Raw genomic sequence first — 20,000 nt, forward strand, 5'->3', positions numbered from 1 at the left:
AATTAAAACTATTTATGATATTGCATTGAAACTTAAATACCCAAGGACTTTTGTAGATGTGGCATGGAAATTTTATTCAACTAATGACAAACTTGAATTTAGTAAGCATAACATTCTAAAATTACCCGATGATGAAAGGTTTTAGATATTCCTAGGATTTTAAAGCTTTTTAACATAAATGTTTTCAGTAATATTAATGTCAAGAGTTTAGTAATCAAAAATTCTCCTAAAGATCTTTAAGGCTGCATATTTGAAATTCCTTGCAAAAAGTGTGATAAAGTCTATTATGGACAGACCGGTTAAATCTCTTTCACAACATCTCAAACAGCATTCAATATTCTGTGAAAACTGGTCAAATATCGAATGCATTATTCGTACATATGAGAGATTTAGATCATCCTATTAACTGGAGTCAAGCAAGAGCCTTAATCCCATTTAATGGTAATGACACAGTTAAAAGGAATATCATTGAATCTTGTTTCATCAAGTCATATAATAGAAATGTTCTAAATTTAAGTCTTGGTTTATTTAAATTTGATGCTTTCATAATAAGCAACAAAATTAATATATTCAGTTTTTACATGTTTTGGACTGTAAAGATACTTTGTAATTTCGGTTAGGGTCATATCTGTTAGATTTGTGACCGTGCGATATCCAATAATCCTGGATTATCTCTTAATTTTTACCCTTTAGACAATTAACCATCTAGTATTCTTGATCTTGTTATTCCAATTGTATTTCATTAGCTCCTTGACAATGTCTTAGTAAAGACAAAAGCGCTTGGATTTCTGACTATCATTTTCCTGTGGTATTCGCTTATTTAATGAAGTCACATGCATCTACTGTGATTTTTTAAGCATAATGGAAACCACACACAAACTTCTACGCCTTTTCTGTGAAATTTCCGAGCCTTGTTCTATTCGTGACATCCTTCTGTAATGCTCTTATCATCGCTCACAAACTGAAACTCCAACTTAACTTTCTACAGAAGTGTATGAAAGAGCAAGTGATGCCCAAGTCGATTTTACCGGTGAGAATTCTTCGTCTAGCAGAGCGACCTTTCGACGAGTTTCAATGCATCATACTTCAGAAACACATCGACATCACAAAAGTGGAAGTAGATGATGCCTTTAGTACACTTAGAAGCAGACGGTATGGCTTTAATCAAACGGTTCCTGTCGATTGGAAGAATCGGATGCTGGATTATTGCTACGGAAAACTGAGAAAGTGCTGCAACCATCTTGAAAGGAAGCTTCAAGTCAAGCTGAAGAATCTTATTGCTGAAAGCGACTGGATTAAGCATGCTAACGTGGATAGGGTTACGACAGCGGCTTTGGGATATGGGCTAAGCTTTGGTGTGTTTAATGGTAACCTGGACTGTGTCGACATTTCAAAATCCTTTTGTTGTTTGGAAAAATTTAATCAAAACCTATGCCCTGATGATATCAATATTTGTAAAGGTACTGTGTATGGTACTATGAGTAAACCTTCTCCCCCTAATGTACCCGTGAGATTTCTCCAGGCTTTTAAGAAAATTAAAGAAGACGAAACAGTGAAAGTGACAAAAGCAGATAAATCTAATGCAGTGGTAATAATGAATAAAAGTGACTATGTAAGTAAAATAATGACATTGCTAAAATAATGATACTGATACTTATAGGAAACTGAGATCTGACCCTACACAGACAGTGAACTCCCATTTTAATAAACAAATTAAATCCATTTTGAAGGGCTTGGACCATTTGATTACATAGTTTACACTGCAATGCGCTTCCGTACCTTATATGTATGGTTTAGTCATGACACATAAAATCAATAACCCTATCAGACCAATCATTAGTTCAGTGGGCTCAGTTACGTATAATTTATCTAAATGGCTTGTAAAAATTCTTACTCCTTTGGTAGGAAACCTTTCTAACACGAATGTTAAAAAGAATGTAGATTTTATAAACAAATACAATAGTTTAAATTTGAATTTGGATTTTAATATGGTTAGTTTTGATGTTGTCTCTTAATTTTCAAAAGTGCCTGTAGATGTCTTACTTAATATTTGGAGGATGAATTAGAACGTCATGACATTCCCTTATATGTAGCAAACCTTATTAGTCTCATAAGGTTATGCATCAAAGATAGTAAATTTTGTTTTAATGGGGATTTTTTTGTACAAAAGTTTGGCATGGTTATGGGTAATCCCTTATCTCTTGTCCTTAGCAATATTTACATGGGATTTTTTTAACAAAATTCTTACCAAGAATTTTGCCACAAAAAGTTATTTGGTTTAGGTATGTGGATGATATTTTCTGTATTTGGCCAGTTCACGAAAATCTCCTGGAATTCCTCAATAATCTCAATAATTTAGTCCTTTCTATAAAATTTACTTTTGAGGAAGAAAGAAATTGTAATTTGAATTTTATTTTTGTAACTGTCCATAGATGTGATAGAAATTTCACCTCTTCTGTCTTTCGAAAATCAACTAACATTGCCTCTTTTGTTCATTACTACTTCAATCACCATCAAAATGTTAAATTCTCTGTTTTTTCAGGGATGTTCCTAAGGGCTTTACGTGCCTGTAGCCCACAGTTTATTGACGCTGAAATTAAAACTAATTATGATATTGCATTGAAACTTAAATACCCAAGGACTTTTGTAAATGTGGCATGGAAAAGAGCTAGAAAATCATTTTATTCAACTAATGACAAACTTGAATTTAGTAAGCATAACATTCTAAAATTATACTATGATGAAAGGTTTTTAGATATTCTAGAATTTTAAAGCTTTTTAACATAAATGTTGTTTTCAGTAATATTAATGTCAAAAGTTTAGTAATCAAAAATTCTCCTAAAGATCTTCCAGGCTGCATTTATGAAATTCCTTGCAAAAAGTGTGATAAAGTTTATTACGGACAGACCGGTAAATCTCTTTCACAACATCTCAAACAGCATCAATATTCTGTGAGAACTGGGCAAATATCGAATGCATTATTCGTACATATGAGAGATTTAGATCATCCTATTAACTGGAGTCAAGCAAGAGCCTTAATCCCATGTAATGACACAGTTAAAAGGAATATCATTGAATCTTGTTTCATCAAGTCATATAATAGAAATGTTCTAAATTTAAGTCTTGGTTTATTTAAACTTGATGCTTTCATAATGAGAAAAAGTTGTAGATAAATATAAGCAACACAATTAATATATTCAGTTTTTACATGATTTGGACTGATAAGATACTTTGTAATTTCGGTTAGGGTCAAATCTGTATAGGTTTGTGACCGTGTGATATCCGATAATCCTGGATTATCTCTTTTAATTTTTACCCTTTTGACAATTAACCATCTGGTATTCTTGATCTTGTTGTGTACATGAGACCTTTCTCTCCAATTGTATTTCATTAGCTCCTTGACAATGTCTTAGTAAAGACGAAAGTACTTGGATTTCTGACTATCATTTTCCCCGTGGTATTCGCTTATATATATATATATATTTTTATCTATATATATATATATATATATATATATATATAGATATATATATATTTATAAAAATATATATATATATATATCTATATATATATATATATATATATATATATATATATATATATATATATATATATATATATATATGTGTGTGTGTGTGTGTGTGTGTGTGTGTGTGTGTGTGTGTGTGTGTGTGTGTATGTGTGTACGTATATACTAGAGCGAAGTATGGGAAGAATAATTCCTTTCTTCATTATGCTTCCTTCGGCTGACGTTTCAGGGCCATCATATCAATCCAATTCGCAAACTGTAAAATTGAAAAATATTGATAAAACAGATTCGGACCTGAAAATAATTTACTTAATAATAAAAGTATAAAAGCAAAAGATGATGTATAGGACCATAGTTTCCCCGAGTAGTAACCGAAGGTGAACACTGAGTGACACTGAATATTTATTGAATGAGGAAAATAGCTGTTTATTAAGAATGAATCAAGCATCGACAACTGATTCACTTTTGAAGCCTTGCCAGTTATTTACAAAATCTTTTTTATCAGTGTTGTATTTGTATTTTTTTGCCGTGAACTCTTAAGCATGAATAAAGTATAATGAACAAAGGAATCGTCTTTCTTCACCTGGTCGTTGCTGTTCATGTGGTCTGTAGCAACTGCTCAACTTTATCAATATATATATATATATATATATATATATATATATATATATATATATATATATATATATATATATATATATATATATATATACACACACACACACACACACACACACACATATATATATATATATATATATATATATATATATATATATATTATATATATATATTATATATATATATATATATATTGAATCCGGATAATTTTTCGAAAGTAATCATTCGAACACAATTGTTCGACTACAGTTGTTAAAATAATAATTGATCGAATCAACAGTTGTTTGAATTAACGGTTGTTCGGACTAGCTTATATAACCATTTTTTCACTATGAGAATGAAAACATTAATTAGTTTCAGAGGATATTTATAAAAAAAAAGGGCAAAAAATTAATGGACAATTTTATTTTGTAGATGTCTGTCTCAAATATTACAACAAATTAAATATAGGATTGAATCTTCCAAAACAAAACATTTACTAGTTTTCAAACTAAAATTTATGAAACGGCACGCAACTAATCAATGACATTCTGATACTCGCTCCCTATGTTGCACTCGATTCCACCTAATAACTAACTTTTCGATATTAATTTCAGTCAACGTCTGTTTTCTTGTCAGTGCTGATGAAAATTACCAGATAGTTGGATGACAGCCAGACTTGTTGCAGAAATGCTCGGGGCCATCCTTCAATATTGTAGTTTGTCCTAGTCAAGTCTTCTTGTATCCTTGCAAAACAGGACCACGTCTCGAATTTAAACTTCGGCGGTCTACTCGTATTCCTGCAACCAGTCCGCCCAATCCAGGTATCTCCGCAATAAAGACAGTGGGTAAAACTTCATCTGGATATATATTGTCATCCGAATGCTTATAAATGAAAATTCAATATCAGTGTCATAGCTTCCCTTGAGGCCGAATTCACACACTCATTTATAAACACTGACACAAATAAAAAAAAACATCCGTAATGATTATTAGATGGCAATTCTTCCTTAATTGCACTTATTAGAGCGGGCTCAAAATCTGTGTTTACAGAATCAACATTTAAAATTAGTGCTATTGTTTTAACAGTTCGAAGAAATTTGGTAGATGTTTATACTTCCTTATTCGGTAATAACGCAAAAACCAAAGGTATGACAGCCGTTTTTCATGCCATGAATGAAGTGAAGCTGTTCGAAAATAACTGGGTTGATTATATCAGCATTCTGTCTTATTTCTCCAGTGTGTTCAGGAGTGTTAGGAAGGTATATTGCGATCTGCAGATTAGTTCCTGGCTTATTCATTGTCCCAAGACTAGCTATGGGCACATGCATTTTGTCACTACCTCATGAGCGAAATTTAAATACATGCATAACTTTCTTATCAATTAAACATAACTGGACAGCATTTTTCTTTGATAGATATTGTAGAACAAACTAAAAGATAAACGTGCTTAATGTCCATTATTAAACGAAAGAAGACATAAAACAATTTATAAATGGCTTTTGAATATCTTTTATTCCTGTGTGAAATTAACCATGTGTGACATAACTCTTTTGACAGAATTTCCGTGTAACTTCATATGAATGACGAACTGAAATACAATTTCTTTAAAAAAAATGCAAAGAGTTTTCTACTTGAAATCTTGTAGATCACCATTCACGTTTGTAAGAAACTTTAATATCTCCTAGGCTCAAGATTGATGATAATAAGGTAACGACAAAAAGAACGGTAATGAATCAAATATGTTTTCCACACAGACTCCTCTCAGTTAATAAGGAGAGTTTTGAAAAATGAGTACATTTATTATCTTGCGTTTCTTATTCGAGTCATCTCGACTTTTGAAGACAGGGGGATGAAATATCCTGCAAATTGGAAGAGAAGATAGATGCGGGAAAGAAAGAAAAAGGAAAGAAAAACTGAAGTTCCTTATGACCATTTTACTTTACGTCTGTCTCTGTTGCATCGGAATTTCTGTTCTGAAGACATCTATTCTCTCATGATGTAGGGGTCAGTTGATCAAGCATCCTAGTGGTTTCCGCCAACTCATGCCCAATGGGAAAAGGGTGATGGGGCCAGAAGGTTGGGGATAAGGATATACTTTATACTAGACTTTTGTGAAGTAAGATTTTATAATAATCTGGAAATCGGAAGCAAAGGCGAAATTCTAAGTTTTAGTTAAAGAAGGCTGATTGGGTGCCAGCTCTGTAGATGAAGAACGCTAGAAAAGTAATACACAGGAAAAAATTGTGATACATTCGCTGTAGGTGGTAAACAATAACACAATCAGTCCTTTCAGAAAATAGACTGTGAGCAAGTCCTATAAATGAGGAAAAGTAAAAGCTCTTGACGAACCACCTTCGGTTCAGTATTGTTGAGAATTAAAACAAGTTTCCAGATGGGTGGTGTCAACTACATAGTTATAATTTTCTATTTATTTTCAATTCATCTAGAATTCTTAACGTGAAAATATTAGGATGCTTATTTTCTTATACCATTCGCGTCTCGGGGCCCATTATCATTAGTATTCAAGAAAACAACAAATAAAAAATGATAGAAGTAAATTAAAAAAAAAAAAAACTCTCCACAATATTCATTTTTACCTGAAAACTTTCTTAGCAAGCAATTTTTTTCTTTCTCTGTGCCATTAAAGGCTACTTGGTAAGTGTCATACATCTCAACTCCTGGTCGTGTAATCTATCAGCTTACCTGGGAGGTCGTTAACGTTGAGCAGACATTATATATCTTTCTCGAGGCTGTTTAATTTATGAGAAGGTTATCGCCCCAGGCTCCACATTCAGAGATTTTAAATTTGTGCGCATTTATTACTGATTATTCTTATGTCATCTACGTGGGCGGACATGCATTTCGCAGCGAAAGCATGATTAAATTACATTTGCTAAAGAAAAATGAAATTACATTTGTAAATTATGTTCCAGTCTGCATAAGGATTGAAGTACATTATAGTTTTTGCATTTACTAAAACATGATTTCAATGCAATTACTACTGAGAATGGACTTCGTGTTCCTGAGGAAACTAATAGAATCTTTTGTATGGCTTTCAAAGAAGTAAGACATCCTCGAAGCTAAATCTCGTTTGAAAAAGGGAAAAATATGCCTAGTGAATGAAGAATGACTTTTTGGAATAAGGTATTGTTACTCGTTGATTTAACGCACTGTATTACCTACAAGATGATTCATACTTAGTACCAATCGTCAGTAAATGCCATGTTTGAAAGATAATGTAATGATGAATCTTTCAGTTTCTTCCTCTAAATTTCAGCTGAAACATAAAATGAAAATCAATGAACAATCAAAGCAAGCCATGAAATATGGGATGAATTTTTGTGATTATAGATGAAACATAACCGACTACATTGTACAGTTTAACTCAAAAAATATCATATTTATTTCCTATTTTCATTTCTTGCACGTTTCCTTCAAATCACTGAATATAAACCTACGAGTAAATATCGGTCATCTTAGAACCGACGGTTTAATTATTACCGCTAGAGCCCACTTGTGCGCCGGAATTATCTCTCCCTCAACCGGTTTTGCATATTTACTGGATATGAACGTGCGCATTAACCATTGCATGCTGAATCGTGCATTTCATATTTTGATTGTCTCCCATTATATATATATATATATATATATATTATATATATATATATATATATATATATATATATATATATATATATATATATATATATATCTGTGTGTGTATTCGAGCGTGTTTGCAAATATTGTTTTGAATATACTAAAAAACATAGGTAAAGGCTTGCATTTGAATTTGCCCAATATCGTTTTCGTTATTCCAGACATTAACATTTAGCTCCTACAAACGTTTGCGGTAACGTATATCCCCAAGTTAATGGGTCTTGGTTTATAACGGAAACTCGGGTGACTGGAACTTATTCCTGGATACGTTGCTTGTATTGTGTCATAAAAATCCACAATTATATAGTTTAGAAACATCTACATGTTGTAATATTTTCTTTCGCACTGTCAGAAGCAGTGCGCTCGACCACAAAACCCTCTTTTTTGCTGTTTTATATATGAAGGCATTTGCTAACAATTTGTTTTATTCCCAGAAATATTAAATATTGCAAGAGAAATTTGAAATAGGCTTTGTGCGCTTTTTACTAAGATACGGTTACAAAACGGGGAGAATGTTAACGGCATTCTGTTAGGCCTATTTCACAGAATTTAACTTTTCATATTTCACTGTACGTTACTTATGCCATACAATGCTCGCTTTACCTCTGCTAAGTTCCCAGGGATATTTCATCCATAAGGCCAGGAGTGCACGAGCCACTCTGTGGCGCCACAGAGTGGCGTCGCGTCGGTGTGTGGCGGGGATGGGGCTTCCCACAGGTTTCCATTGTTTATAAGCTATGTCGAGCACATGAGCGACTGTGGCGAGCTGTCGCTGATTCCAGCCACAGCTTATGAATAATAGAAACCTGTGGGAAGCCACATCCCCACCACACACCGACGCCACTCCTTTCCCTGGCACCATTCCCTGAGGTTGGCTGCATGTTTCCACATAGCTCCGAAGGGATGAAGGAACCATGACTATTACTGCAGATGACATGCATTCCACTTTCCTGCTAGTTACACCTGCCGGAGATAGTGAATTCGCTTTGATGATAACTTCCGGTAAAACAAGTATATATATTTGATAGTCATCTAGTTTTGAAGTTTCCGAATTTCGATCTGCCATTCACAATGGTGGCAGATGCCACTCAGTTGGGAATAGGTGCTCTCCTTACGCAAAAATATGAGGGGAAATTGCACCCCATTCTCTTCTATAGTCGAATGTTCAAGACACGAGATAGTAATGAAAGGTTGATAGCTACCATTGACAATGAAGCCTTTGCTGTTGTATCTAGTTTGGTGCTTTTTAAAATGTTGTCAGTGGGGAAAAAAGTGGAAGTTCTTACAGATCATAAGCCGTTGTTTGATCTTTTTAATAAACCAGAGCTTTCTCCTAAGAGAACTAGGTGGCTTTTGACAATTAGGGCTTATGATTTTAAGCTCAAGTATCCTGAAGACAAACATAATGTGGTAGCAGATGCCCTTAGCAGGAATTTTGTTGATACGGAATATGACCAGGTGTGTGCTGTAACTGGTGAATGTATAGACTGTCATATTAGCTTACTGGAATCAAAATAAGATGAGGACGAAGTTGTAGCAGCCGCAAAGGCGTTTCTTAGAGGTGAATTAGTTGGAAAGGGCTATCAGTTGCCTTTGGCAGGTCTATAGTTAGAGGACAATTTGTCAGTTAAGAAAAATATATGTAGGTTGAGGACTAGTGGATATAAAGGGGATACAACTCAGATTGTGCTACGGCTACAGGGGCACATTCACGCCTTATCAGTAATCTTGAGTCGAAGACGCAAGAAAATGTTGAGAGAAGCAATGCAAAATCAGATAGGATAAAAGTTGTAGTTGGGAATAAGGTATTCGTGAGAATTAATGTTAGGAATCTGTTACATTGTAAATTATGACCAGAATTCGAAGGTCCGTTTCGGGTTGTTGAATGAAAAATAAGAAATGGATTTGTTGTTTTTGATGAAAATACGGGTTGACTATGTTAAGCACATATATCTAAGATGAAAAGAAAAATTTCTTAGTAGATGGGGGCTTGTTTGCTTGTTTTTTCTCCCCCTCTCCTTTTTTCTTTTTCTCAGTTTATTCCTTAGTTAGGGTGAATAGCTGTTTTGCTTCAGCGCAAATGCAGCGATTTAGCGTAATTTTGTCAGTCCATTGTTTTATTAGTAATGACGTTACTTATCGTTCGGGTCTTCCGCATTGTTTCGGAGTCATTCTTCGTTCGGTATTTCGAGGTCTGAATTCATGCTGTCAAGTGTGATGTAAAAGTACTGTAGAGTTCCATGAATGTTTTGAAGATTTGATAATAGTTTATAATAAACTGTAATTTTCTGTTGAGGGGGTTTTTTTATGACTTAGTAGGGTTGGTTGCTTTTTCTATAGTATGCGTTACAATTTAACATATTGAAATGGTGATTAATTGCTTCGGTATTATATTAGATTACAACTCACGAGCGTGTTTTTAATATATTTTTTTTCTATTTTGAGGTGTTATAGTCATTTTTCATGAATTCGGCCTTTCTGGTATGTCTGTTTTGCAGTGTTATAATGTATTCTGATTTCTAGCACATGTAATTATGCATTAGTGATGTTAGATAGATAAGTTTCAGTTTGTAGCTGTTGGATTTATAGACAGTTGTTTGTTAGTCCATGACAGAGATATTTTGGAATGACAGAACGTTGGATATGAAAAATATTAGTCTAGGGTTAATGACTTTTAAATTAACCCATGATATAACCCTGACCAACCGGTCCAAAGTACTACTTCCTGCACTGTACATGGGGGTATCACTAGAAACGTCCTGAGCAGCCATTAAGAATGCAAACCGATGTAGATTCACCACTCCTTCACGTCTTCGCCATTTTGGAAGGATCCACATCTTTCATGGAGCGTTTTCGGCAGTGGCTACGCAAATCGTCGACACACGCAAGAGGGTGTTTTGCCCTAGTTAGCGCATTCTCAGCACGATCTGGCACGTCCTCAGCTTTATGAACTTCGCCCGTTTAAAAACAGAAATTCCGTTCGTCTGTGATCACGAGTGGCTTTATCATGTTTTGATCGATGACCTTGGCAGTGGCCTGATCGGGTATATTAAAACAGTGTCTCTTTGTGTGATGGAAAACTTCCGTGGTCAAGCTATGGAACATTTCAATCCGGTTAAAATCGGATTTATGGGTGTGACATGGAAACATGCATGCGTACAGTATGTGTGTTATAATATACTTCGTACAAGAATGATGTAATAGATTGTTTATTCTGGGTGTTGAGCCAAGCACAGAGGTCGGTCGTGCTAGGCACTCGGGAAACCGATTTTCGCTTTGTTGAGAGTAAGTACAGACTTAGGTACTCTTGAGAACTTTTCTTTGTAGACGGAAATTGAATAATGCTTTTATATTAGGCTTTACCATTTTTTTTTTTTTGTGATTTCCATTTCAGTTTTTGTGATTTCCATAATCATTTCTGTTGTACCTATGTTGGGATATTTCCTTTCCCCACACTAAGGGATTTTATGGACCGGTGTTGAGGGATAAAAATGCTCCGAGGTAATGAACATTTGAAATGGTGGTCCTGTATTTGAAGAGCCCAAAAGACTATTAGAACTGTGTGTCCTAGATTTGTGATAATTAATATGCCATACTTAGTGATGATGGATGGAAAAGTGATTTTGACCTTCGTTTTCTGTTTGGTTCCAGTTTCACTTTTGATTTCTCATTTTCTGTTTTTGGTTTTCATTTTCTATTTTTCTTTTAATTGCCAGTGACTTATTGTATTTTCTTAATAAATTCTATTTATTTGAAACTCAAGGTTTAATTTAGATGCTTTAGTTTAGAATAAGATGAGAGAGAGAGAGAGAAGAGAGAGAGGAGAGAGAGAAGAGAGAGAGAAGAGAGAGAGAGAGAGAGAGAGAGGAATGGACAGTTTTTTCCCACAGTTGAACTTGGAGTTGGCGGTCGCAATTTTCAGGTAAGCCAAATAAGGGTATAAAGCAGCGTTTCTCAACCTTTTTCTGGTGGTGGCTCCCTTCAATTCAATGCAATTTCTTGTGGCCCCTCCATGCCAACTTTCAGTTCTTACCCCCATCCCTCCATCCGTCCCTCACTTAATACGCCTAGGGAAGTAGATATATTAATGGTTCTAGTTTGAATAGTACCATGTACTCAAAATACTAATTTCAGGCAGAAATCAAATAACAATATTAATTGGAAAAATATTTTATTTGAATACTTATGTATTTACGAAAGGAATACAAAACAAGGCATACATGAAGGTACAATTGGCTCTATCTTGAAAGGTTTCAGTGGGATCCCTGTGACTGGTGCATGGCTGCCAACTTGTCAATGTTTGGCTTGAATCGTAAATCGCCTCTTTTTTACTATGTCAAGGCGATTTCGTGTCTGACAGCAGGTACATCACCCGACTGAAACCAGTCTCAACCAAGCAAGACGTTGGAAAGGCAAGTAAGAGCAACGTCACATCTTTCCAGAGTAGTGGGTACTTCTCATACACATCTTGAATCATCCACAGCTTCTGGTGTCCTCCACGCTTGAACCTTGCTTGAGCTGTTGTGTTATTCGTAGGCTCAATTAAACTTTCTTGTAGGGTGACATCAACTTCAGATGCATCAGCAATGAAGGGATCCACAAACCACTGTGGCACAGTCATTTGGAGTAGGTCAGAGAAGCGAGTTTCCATTTCATTTTGCAGCTGCTTGAGATGGTCAACATACACTGCTAGGTCATCATCAAGCAGCTCGGTGGATATAACTGCTAAGGAACGAAACTGCAAACTTTCGTCTTCCAAGGTTCAACCAGAACAGCTTGAGTTTCCCTTTAAATGCAGTAATTGCCTCCTTGCAGGAAAACAGGGTGGAGTCATTTCCATGAAGCTCTTTGTTCAGAACATTTAGCTTTTCAAATATGCCCGACAGGTAGAAGATGTCACTCTTTGCATCAACAAGTTTTTGTCCAAGTTCTGTCCCACTCAAGAGAGAGATAACAGTCCCAAAGTGCAACACAACGATGCAGGCAATTACCCTTAGAGAGCCATCTGACTTCAATATGCAACATTAGTTCAAATTCTTCATTGTTCTTTTCACATAATTGCCGAAAAAGGGGATCTTGCAGTGCACTCTTTTTTATCTAGTTGACAGCCTTGATAACATGCCCAAGTGCTTCATGCAGACGTCCTGCTAAGTTTTTGGCAACCAGGTGCTGCCGGTGAACAACACAGTGCACACAAACGACATTAGGAAGAAGCTTTTTTTCAAGTAAGCACTGAATCCCCGATACCTTCCCATCATAGCAGCACAAGCACAAGCCACAATGTTCTTGAGTGGAATGTTGTTCTCCTCAAAATAGACCTCCAGTGTTTTGAAGATGGATTCACCTTTAGTGTCTGTCGTTAATTTCAATGCGAAAATCATTTCTTGACATATTTCATCAACATCAAGAAACCTCACAAATGCCATCAGAAGAGCAGAATTATCAGGTAAAGTTGATTCGTCGAGTTGAAGTGAGAAATCATTCACCTGCAGTTTTGAGACTAATTGGTTTTCAGCATCAGCTGCCATCTCATCAATACGGCGTGATACTGATGCGTGAGTGTTGAAAGCACTACAGCCACTGCCGGCATGATCAGAGATTCACCGATAGTATGAGGCTTACCAGCTTTTGCAATCAAATTTGCTATCTTGTAAGAAGCCAACATTCCTCTATCTACTTTTGCCACTTTTTGGGTAAACATATGATTCACTGTCATCCTTCCTTGGAACTCATCACGTAATTTTTTAAAGAAATCTAGCGGCTTGTCTCTCTTGTCTTTATGTGCTTCTTCAGTTTTAAGGGATGCATACTTTAATTTTTCCCATGAATAAAAAGGTAATTGGGTAATTGCAAGCATAAAACGTGGGTATAAAGTGTGTATATATATATATCTATATATATATATATGATATATATATATATATATATATATATATATATATATATATAGATATATATGTATGTGTGTGTGTGTATGCATGTAAATTGATAAAACATTAGAAAAGTGACCAGTGTAAGGGATATGTTTAGTTGTTCTTTAAAGAAGGAACACCAAAATCCTGTGCCAGAAAGTTGGTCCGACAGACTGGTCTAGCGCATGTGTCCGCACTTTCCTGTATTAGCAGAAAGGTTCTCTTGGACATTAACTATCATTTTGCGAACTTGATGAAGAGTCGCCAGATAATCTCTCTAGAAGTGAGCCCTTTATAGAGCTATTGTTTCTTTTGTGGATCATTAACGTGAAAGCTTTATTTTTCCCTCTCATTATTACACTAATTGGGATCCTTTGTGTGCCTGCCTCGGACTTTATCTTCAGTATTTCCAAGATCTCTGTATATATATATATATATATATATATATATATATATACTATATATATATAATATATATATATATATATATATATCCCTATATTATATATATATATATTATATATTTATATATTATATATCTTATATATAGGGAATATATTATAATTATATTATTGCAAAACCAAAAATTCTACCTCGTCTCCTCCCAGAAAATACAATCACATTGAAAATTTATGCCTTGACTAGAGGACGAGGGGTTTGAACAAAGAAAAAAAAAGTTGAAAAACTAAACTAAACAAAAAAAGTAGAAAAACTACTGAAGAGGGAGGAATTTACATAAAAGCTGGACTCTAGTTTTAAAAACACTATATTTACATAAATTTACAGAGGTCCAGGAACACAAGGGCAGGTGAAACTGCTTTTCAGTCCAACCGAGCACGTGGTGGGAGCAGTCCGGCCCTGCTTTTAGGAAACTTTGTGCAACAGAGCAAAATGGCAAGATTCAAAGGATTTCTAAGTTCTACCACAGCCAGGCACAGCATTTGTCTGCAAATAGAGGGGCATACGCATAAGGCAGGGCATACGCATAAGGCAGGGGGTACACGAGGACAAACTTTACTCACTGTTTTCCCTCAATCAAAAGGCCACTCAGGGGGAAATGAAATGACTGGGAAATTTACACAGCAGAGACTATTTCGTGGCTTAAATTCACTAGGGGAATGTTACTAGTATCACAGGGGAGTAATTACAGAATTGAGCCCAGATGGTGAAGGGGAATGAAACACTGCACAAGTCGCCTTGGAAAATGAAAGGAAATACAGACAAAGATAAAACAATTCCCTGGTTGAAATGGAATTTCCCTTACAGTACCTTTAGTGGTGATGCTGATTGTCTTCTCCTGGAAGTCTCGACATTATGGACTTTTAAAAATATATTTGGGCTTTCCAAAGCATGGAAATCCAGGCCCAGGAGGGGGGGGGGGGGGGAGAGCGGCGTCTTGTAAGGGGCCAGTGGTGTGACCTCGCCGATGTCTCGTCTTCTTCTGAGGACTCCTCTCCTGCGTTCAAGACCTTTTAAAGCTTTCTCCTGGATAGCTCCTCCTACGGTACTTGTAGGGGATAATTCCAACAACCAATGGGAGAAGAGATAGCTTTATCAAAAGAAAAAGGAGAATGGATTTCTACCAAGTCGAAGGGGCAACTCGTATAAATATCTTAAACTTGGTTATAAGACTGTTTCTTTCCTTGGTTCTGGCTTAAATCTTGAACACCTCCCCAAACTAGAGGCCATTTCAATTCTGGACGGGTTGGAATGGCCAAGACAAGCTAGAAACAAGGACCAATTGCAATATAGACTACTGAGCCTTCCACTCTCCCTTGAGTGGACTTATAATACAAGCAATATTCAAAATCTGCCAATTATAATATGCATGAAGTCTTACTTGACAGGCAGAGAATTAAGCAAAATGAAGTGTGACTTGACAAAAGATGAACTTTCTATATTCAAATAAGAATTCCCTTAAAATATAACGTCACACTGGGAGTAACAATAAATAACAAGAAGTGGTTATATATGGCATTAAACCTACAAGTAAGTTACATCCTACATAATACTACTGTCTCAGTTGTTCAAGGCAACACATCCTATCTGTTTACCCTGATGGATCAATATGACACGTTCAGGTGTGTTAATGGCCCTACGGTTTCGTGAAGAAACTTTGTCTCGTAACAAGATGACGCCTAACAATATTAATTATATCAGCACTAACATTAGTGCACTAACAAGGGGAAAATTAATGGAGTAATTCTTCGTAGGGATTAAATAAGATACACACAGACAAGAAAACGAAATGTAAATTTTATCAAAACAACGTCAATCTCACAAAATGTAAAGACTAGGGAATAACACTAAATCAGAACAGCTAACCAACTAATGTCTAAACGAACCAGGCATCGAAATTATCTCTAAGCTATAGCAACGTTTACTGGCTAAAATTTTCCCAAGTTAAATGGAATTCTAAGTGCCTAGAATAGGGCACGGTGCCAATTGTGGCACTTTTATGATAGTAGTTCGTAAAGAAGTGCTAGTTTATACGAGGCCAGGGTAGCTGGCAGTTTGGCACTGCCTCAGCAGAGCATACAATATACAACAAATGCCTCAAGGCAGTAAATATGAAGAAAGGAAACCAAGGAAGATTAAATACAGACAATACAAAGGAAAAGAAGAAAGTTTCGAAAGGGTCAGAAAGAGGTAGAAGTAACAGAGTCTGGGTCAGATTTCTCTATAAGAGGGTGGCACTGTGCCAGGCACTAGTGCAGAGAGGCTATTGGCTCTCGTAAGGTTTTGGAAAACCTCGATGCCATTTTCCCTTCTTCCTTCAACCTCTCTGAGGTCGGTTTGACGATGCCATGGGGGGCCTTGGAGGATCCAAGCCCTTTGAAGATTCCGAAGAGGCATCTGCTCCAGCTGCTGCGATAACTGGGGCCTTGGCACTCGTCCCCGTGCCCTAATGCTGCGTGGCTCGGTTCCCTGATTTCTTCGGCCAAATAGGATTTGGCAGAGTCATTACTCCGGGACCAGTTAGCTGCTAACGGAGGGGGATTGGATGAGGTAATGGTATTCGGGATGGGCTTACCCATGGAGAGGACCGACTCTGGGGCGGCCGGCAAGGCCGCACCATTGTTGGAGTGTCCACTATGGTTATGTGTGTCTTGGGGATTCCTATTGGAATTGGCTTTTCCTTGACTGCCAGCATGGGATGTTGGGCCAAGCCAGTGGAGGGAGAGCGACCGGGACTTAGAGCTCCAGGAGGAAGACTCAAGTCTCTGCTTGGCACTGGCACTAAGGCCGTTTCTGACTCAGTGGAAGGACTCGAACGTGTCTCAACATCCATGAGAGATGGAGCCTGGCACTGCCTGGCACCTTCAAGTGGCACTGGCTGTGCAGAGATAGTCCTTGGAGCCCCGTGAAACGAGTTTGGAGCTATGTGAGGGCCCTTATACGGTATAAAGTTAGGAGGAGACTTAAAATCTTGTCCTAGCAGGACATCATAACCTCCTGCTATATAGCTTGCTACTGCCATGGTACATATCTTCGTACGGTGAGGTTGTGTGATTCTCAACCGGTCAGTAGGTAAGAACATCTTGACATGGTTGAGGCTCTCTATCGTCACGAACTGATGCCTATCAACCTTAGCTCTGTAAGGAATTTTGTCCTCTCGGATGATGGAGACTTGCGCACCAGTGTCGTCAAAAGCTCGGACCTGGTGGGCAGGATAGTGACATCTTGGAGGTGCGACAAATATGGGGCCTGGAGCAGGGGGTGCCTAGAATGGGTGGATTCGTTACGGCCATAGTAATGGCAGAAACAGGAGCTTTCTTGGGGCATCCCGCCCAGGCAGCAGTGTTTTTGGGGGGGCCCATGCCCCCCCCCCCCACCAATCTGCAGGTATCACAGAAACTCTTGCTTAAATCAGGCCTGGGCCTGTTGTTTCTGTTCCAAAGGCCGTTGTTTTTGTTATTATAATTGGGTAGTCCATTTGGAGGAGTGGCAGCAGCTTGCTGAGGAGGATCAACCTTGGAGAGGCACTGCTCCGTGGTGAGACCTGGTTTATGGCAATGCCCACACACAAGTTTCCAAGGAAGGTTATTGGGCCGCTGGGTAGGCTGAGAGGTGGCAGCAGGAGTGAGGGGGAGAGCAGGACGTATTCTCTTCTTTAACGAACTCTGCAATGGATGGTGGGTGTCATAGGCGTCTGCCCATTTACAGCACTCCAAACGAGTCGTAGGAGCCTTGTCCACCAAGTGGGTGGCAAGATCAGGGGGGGCGTAGGCAAGGAAGTCCTCTAACTGGACGAGATCTAAGACCTCCTCAATAGATGTTGTGTTGGAGGCCTTCATCCACCTACGGAGTGCCGGAGTCTTCTTGGCTGCCCACTCTGTCCACGTCTGGTTAGCCTCCTTGGGCATAGTCCTCCATTTTTGCCTCCACTGGTCTGGGGTCAATTTGTAAGCCCCAAGGATTGCCTCTCGGACGAGGGCTCATTCAGGGGAAGGGCCTTGAATGCAGTCCGCCCTTTGCCAGCGAGATGCTTGCCAAGGAGGAGGGCCACTTCCTGTGGGGTTGGATTGATGTTCCCGAACGCCTGCTCAACATGATCGAGCCAGGTGTCGGGTTCATTATCGTCCCCAGCCCTAATGAGGCCGCCCATGCTGTGGAGGTGAGAGGGCGCAGGAGGCGTGGGACTCGGGGGTGCCAGGGTGTCACTCTGGACTGCCATAGCCAGTTCATGTGCCCTTTCTTTCTCCCTTTCAGCAGCTTGAAATTCTCTTTCAGCAGCTTGCGCTTCTCTTTCAGCCGCTTCTCTTCTTTCTTGTGCTTCTCTCTCAGCTGCTTCTCTTTTGTCTTGCGCTTCTCTTTCAGCCACTTGGAATGCTCTTTCAGCTGCCTCTCTTCTTTCTTCTGCTTCCCTCTCTTTCTCCCGTTCGGTTGCTCTCTCTTGGGCTGCTTCCTTCAGCTTATCATTCACCCAATTCATCAGCTTTGCGCCCTACAGCCCCAGGGCTCGTCTGGTTTCTGTGAAGGCCTTATCCTCCTCCAGTGCTGCGTTACTGGCCATCTCCTCAGCCGTAAAACGCTAGTAGACTAGCCTGAGAATAATAGGGGGGAAAGCAGTTGCAAAATCAGCAAATGTCGCCAGAGGTATGTGGAAATGCTCGACGCAAACTTGGCAAGATGACAGTAAATCCCTGCCAACACAGTTACTACTGGTGCTTAGCATGGGGGAAAACTCAACGCCGGTAAGGGATTTGGTAATAAATTTCGTAATAAAACAAAACAAAGGAATCTGGTCACGCAATTCACAGAATCCTCACGGGAAAAGGCAGCAAATGGCTGTCCTAGAGGAGGAAATTCAACGCCAATACGGGTTGGTAAGGAGAGGAAAAAAAATCTTGTCACAAAATTCACGAAAACTCAATGTGAAACGAGACAAAAATGTCGTAAATGCGGAACCTCAACGTAATCAAGGTTTTGTAAATAAGCGAAAAATCTGGTCACAAATTTACGGCACCTCCCGTGAAAGCGTGGGAAATACAGAACGTAAATGCGGAACCTCATCACAATTACGATTTTGTAAATAAAAGAAAAATCTAGTCACAAATTCACGGAACCTCACGTGAAAGCGTGGCAAATAAAGAACGTAAATGCAGAACCTCAACGCAATTACGGTTTTGTAAATAAAAGAAAATCTGGTCACAAATTCATGGAACCTCACGTGAAAGCGTGGCAAATAACGTAAATGCGGAACCTCAACACAATTACAGTTTTGTAAATAAAAAAAGAAATCTGGTCACAAATTCACGGAACCTCACGTGAAAGCGTGGCAAATAATGTAAATGCTGAACCTCAACACAATTACGGTTTTGTAAATAAAAGAAAAAAATCTAGTCACAAATTCACGGAACCTCACGTGAAAGCATGGCAAATAAAGAACGTAAATGCGGAACCTGAACGCAATTACGGTTTTGTAAATAAAAGAAAAATCTGGTCACAAATTCATGGAACCTCATGTGAAAGTGTTGCAAATAACATAAATGCGGAACCTCAACACAATTACGGTTTTGTAAATAAAAGAAGAAAATCTCGTCACAAATTCAAGGAATCCTCACGTGAAACGTGGCAAATACAGTTGATAATAGAAAATGGATATGGGATCTCCCTTTTGTTTGTTTTTTAATAGATATTGTCTTGAGCATGGAGACGGGAAGTTGATAAAATATATTCTATTTCTTTGCTACCAACGCAAATCCCTTAAACCTAGCTTTGCTCAGAAGACCCAGGATAACCTCTCTAATGCTATAAAATACAATGCTTTTTTCCAACCCCCGTTTTTTTCCTCG

The 20,000-nt window shown here is 37.8% G+C and overlaps 1 protein-coding gene across 1 annotated transcript; it reads right to left on the reverse strand.

The window, feature by feature from the left end:
* Window positions 1-12,125: 12,125 nt before the first annotated feature.
* Window positions 12,126-13,942, reverse strand: LOC135223025 (uncharacterized). The gene is made up of 4 exons (XM_064261534.1): window positions 13,899-13,942; window positions 13,037-13,369; window positions 12,781-12,794; window positions 12,126-12,514 (listed from the first exon to the last, which is right to left on the reverse strand). Exons 1-4 carry the CDS (start codon window positions 13,940-13,942, stop codon window positions 12,126-12,128), a joined length of 780 nt encoding a protein of 259 aa, XP_064117604.1.
* Between the last annotated feature and the right edge of the window lie 6,058 nt (window positions 13,943-20,000).

Source organism: Macrobrachium nipponense, chromosome 8 (genome assembly GCF_015104395.2).
Source record: "Macrobrachium nipponense isolate FS-2020 chromosome 8, ASM1510439v2, whole genome shotgun sequence".
NCBI lineage: Eukaryota > Metazoa > Arthropoda > Malacostraca > Decapoda > Palaemonidae > Macrobrachium > Macrobrachium nipponense.

Coding starts and splice junctions, on each gene's coding strand:
- LOC135223025 (XM_064261534.1), bottom strand. CDS start 13,942: ATGATAGTTAATGTCCAAGAGAACCTTTCTGCTAATACAGGAAA. Junction 13,370..13,898: donor CTTTCTGCTAATACAGGAAA/GTGCGGACACAT, acceptor TCATGCCGGCAG/TGGCTGTAGTGCTTTCAACA.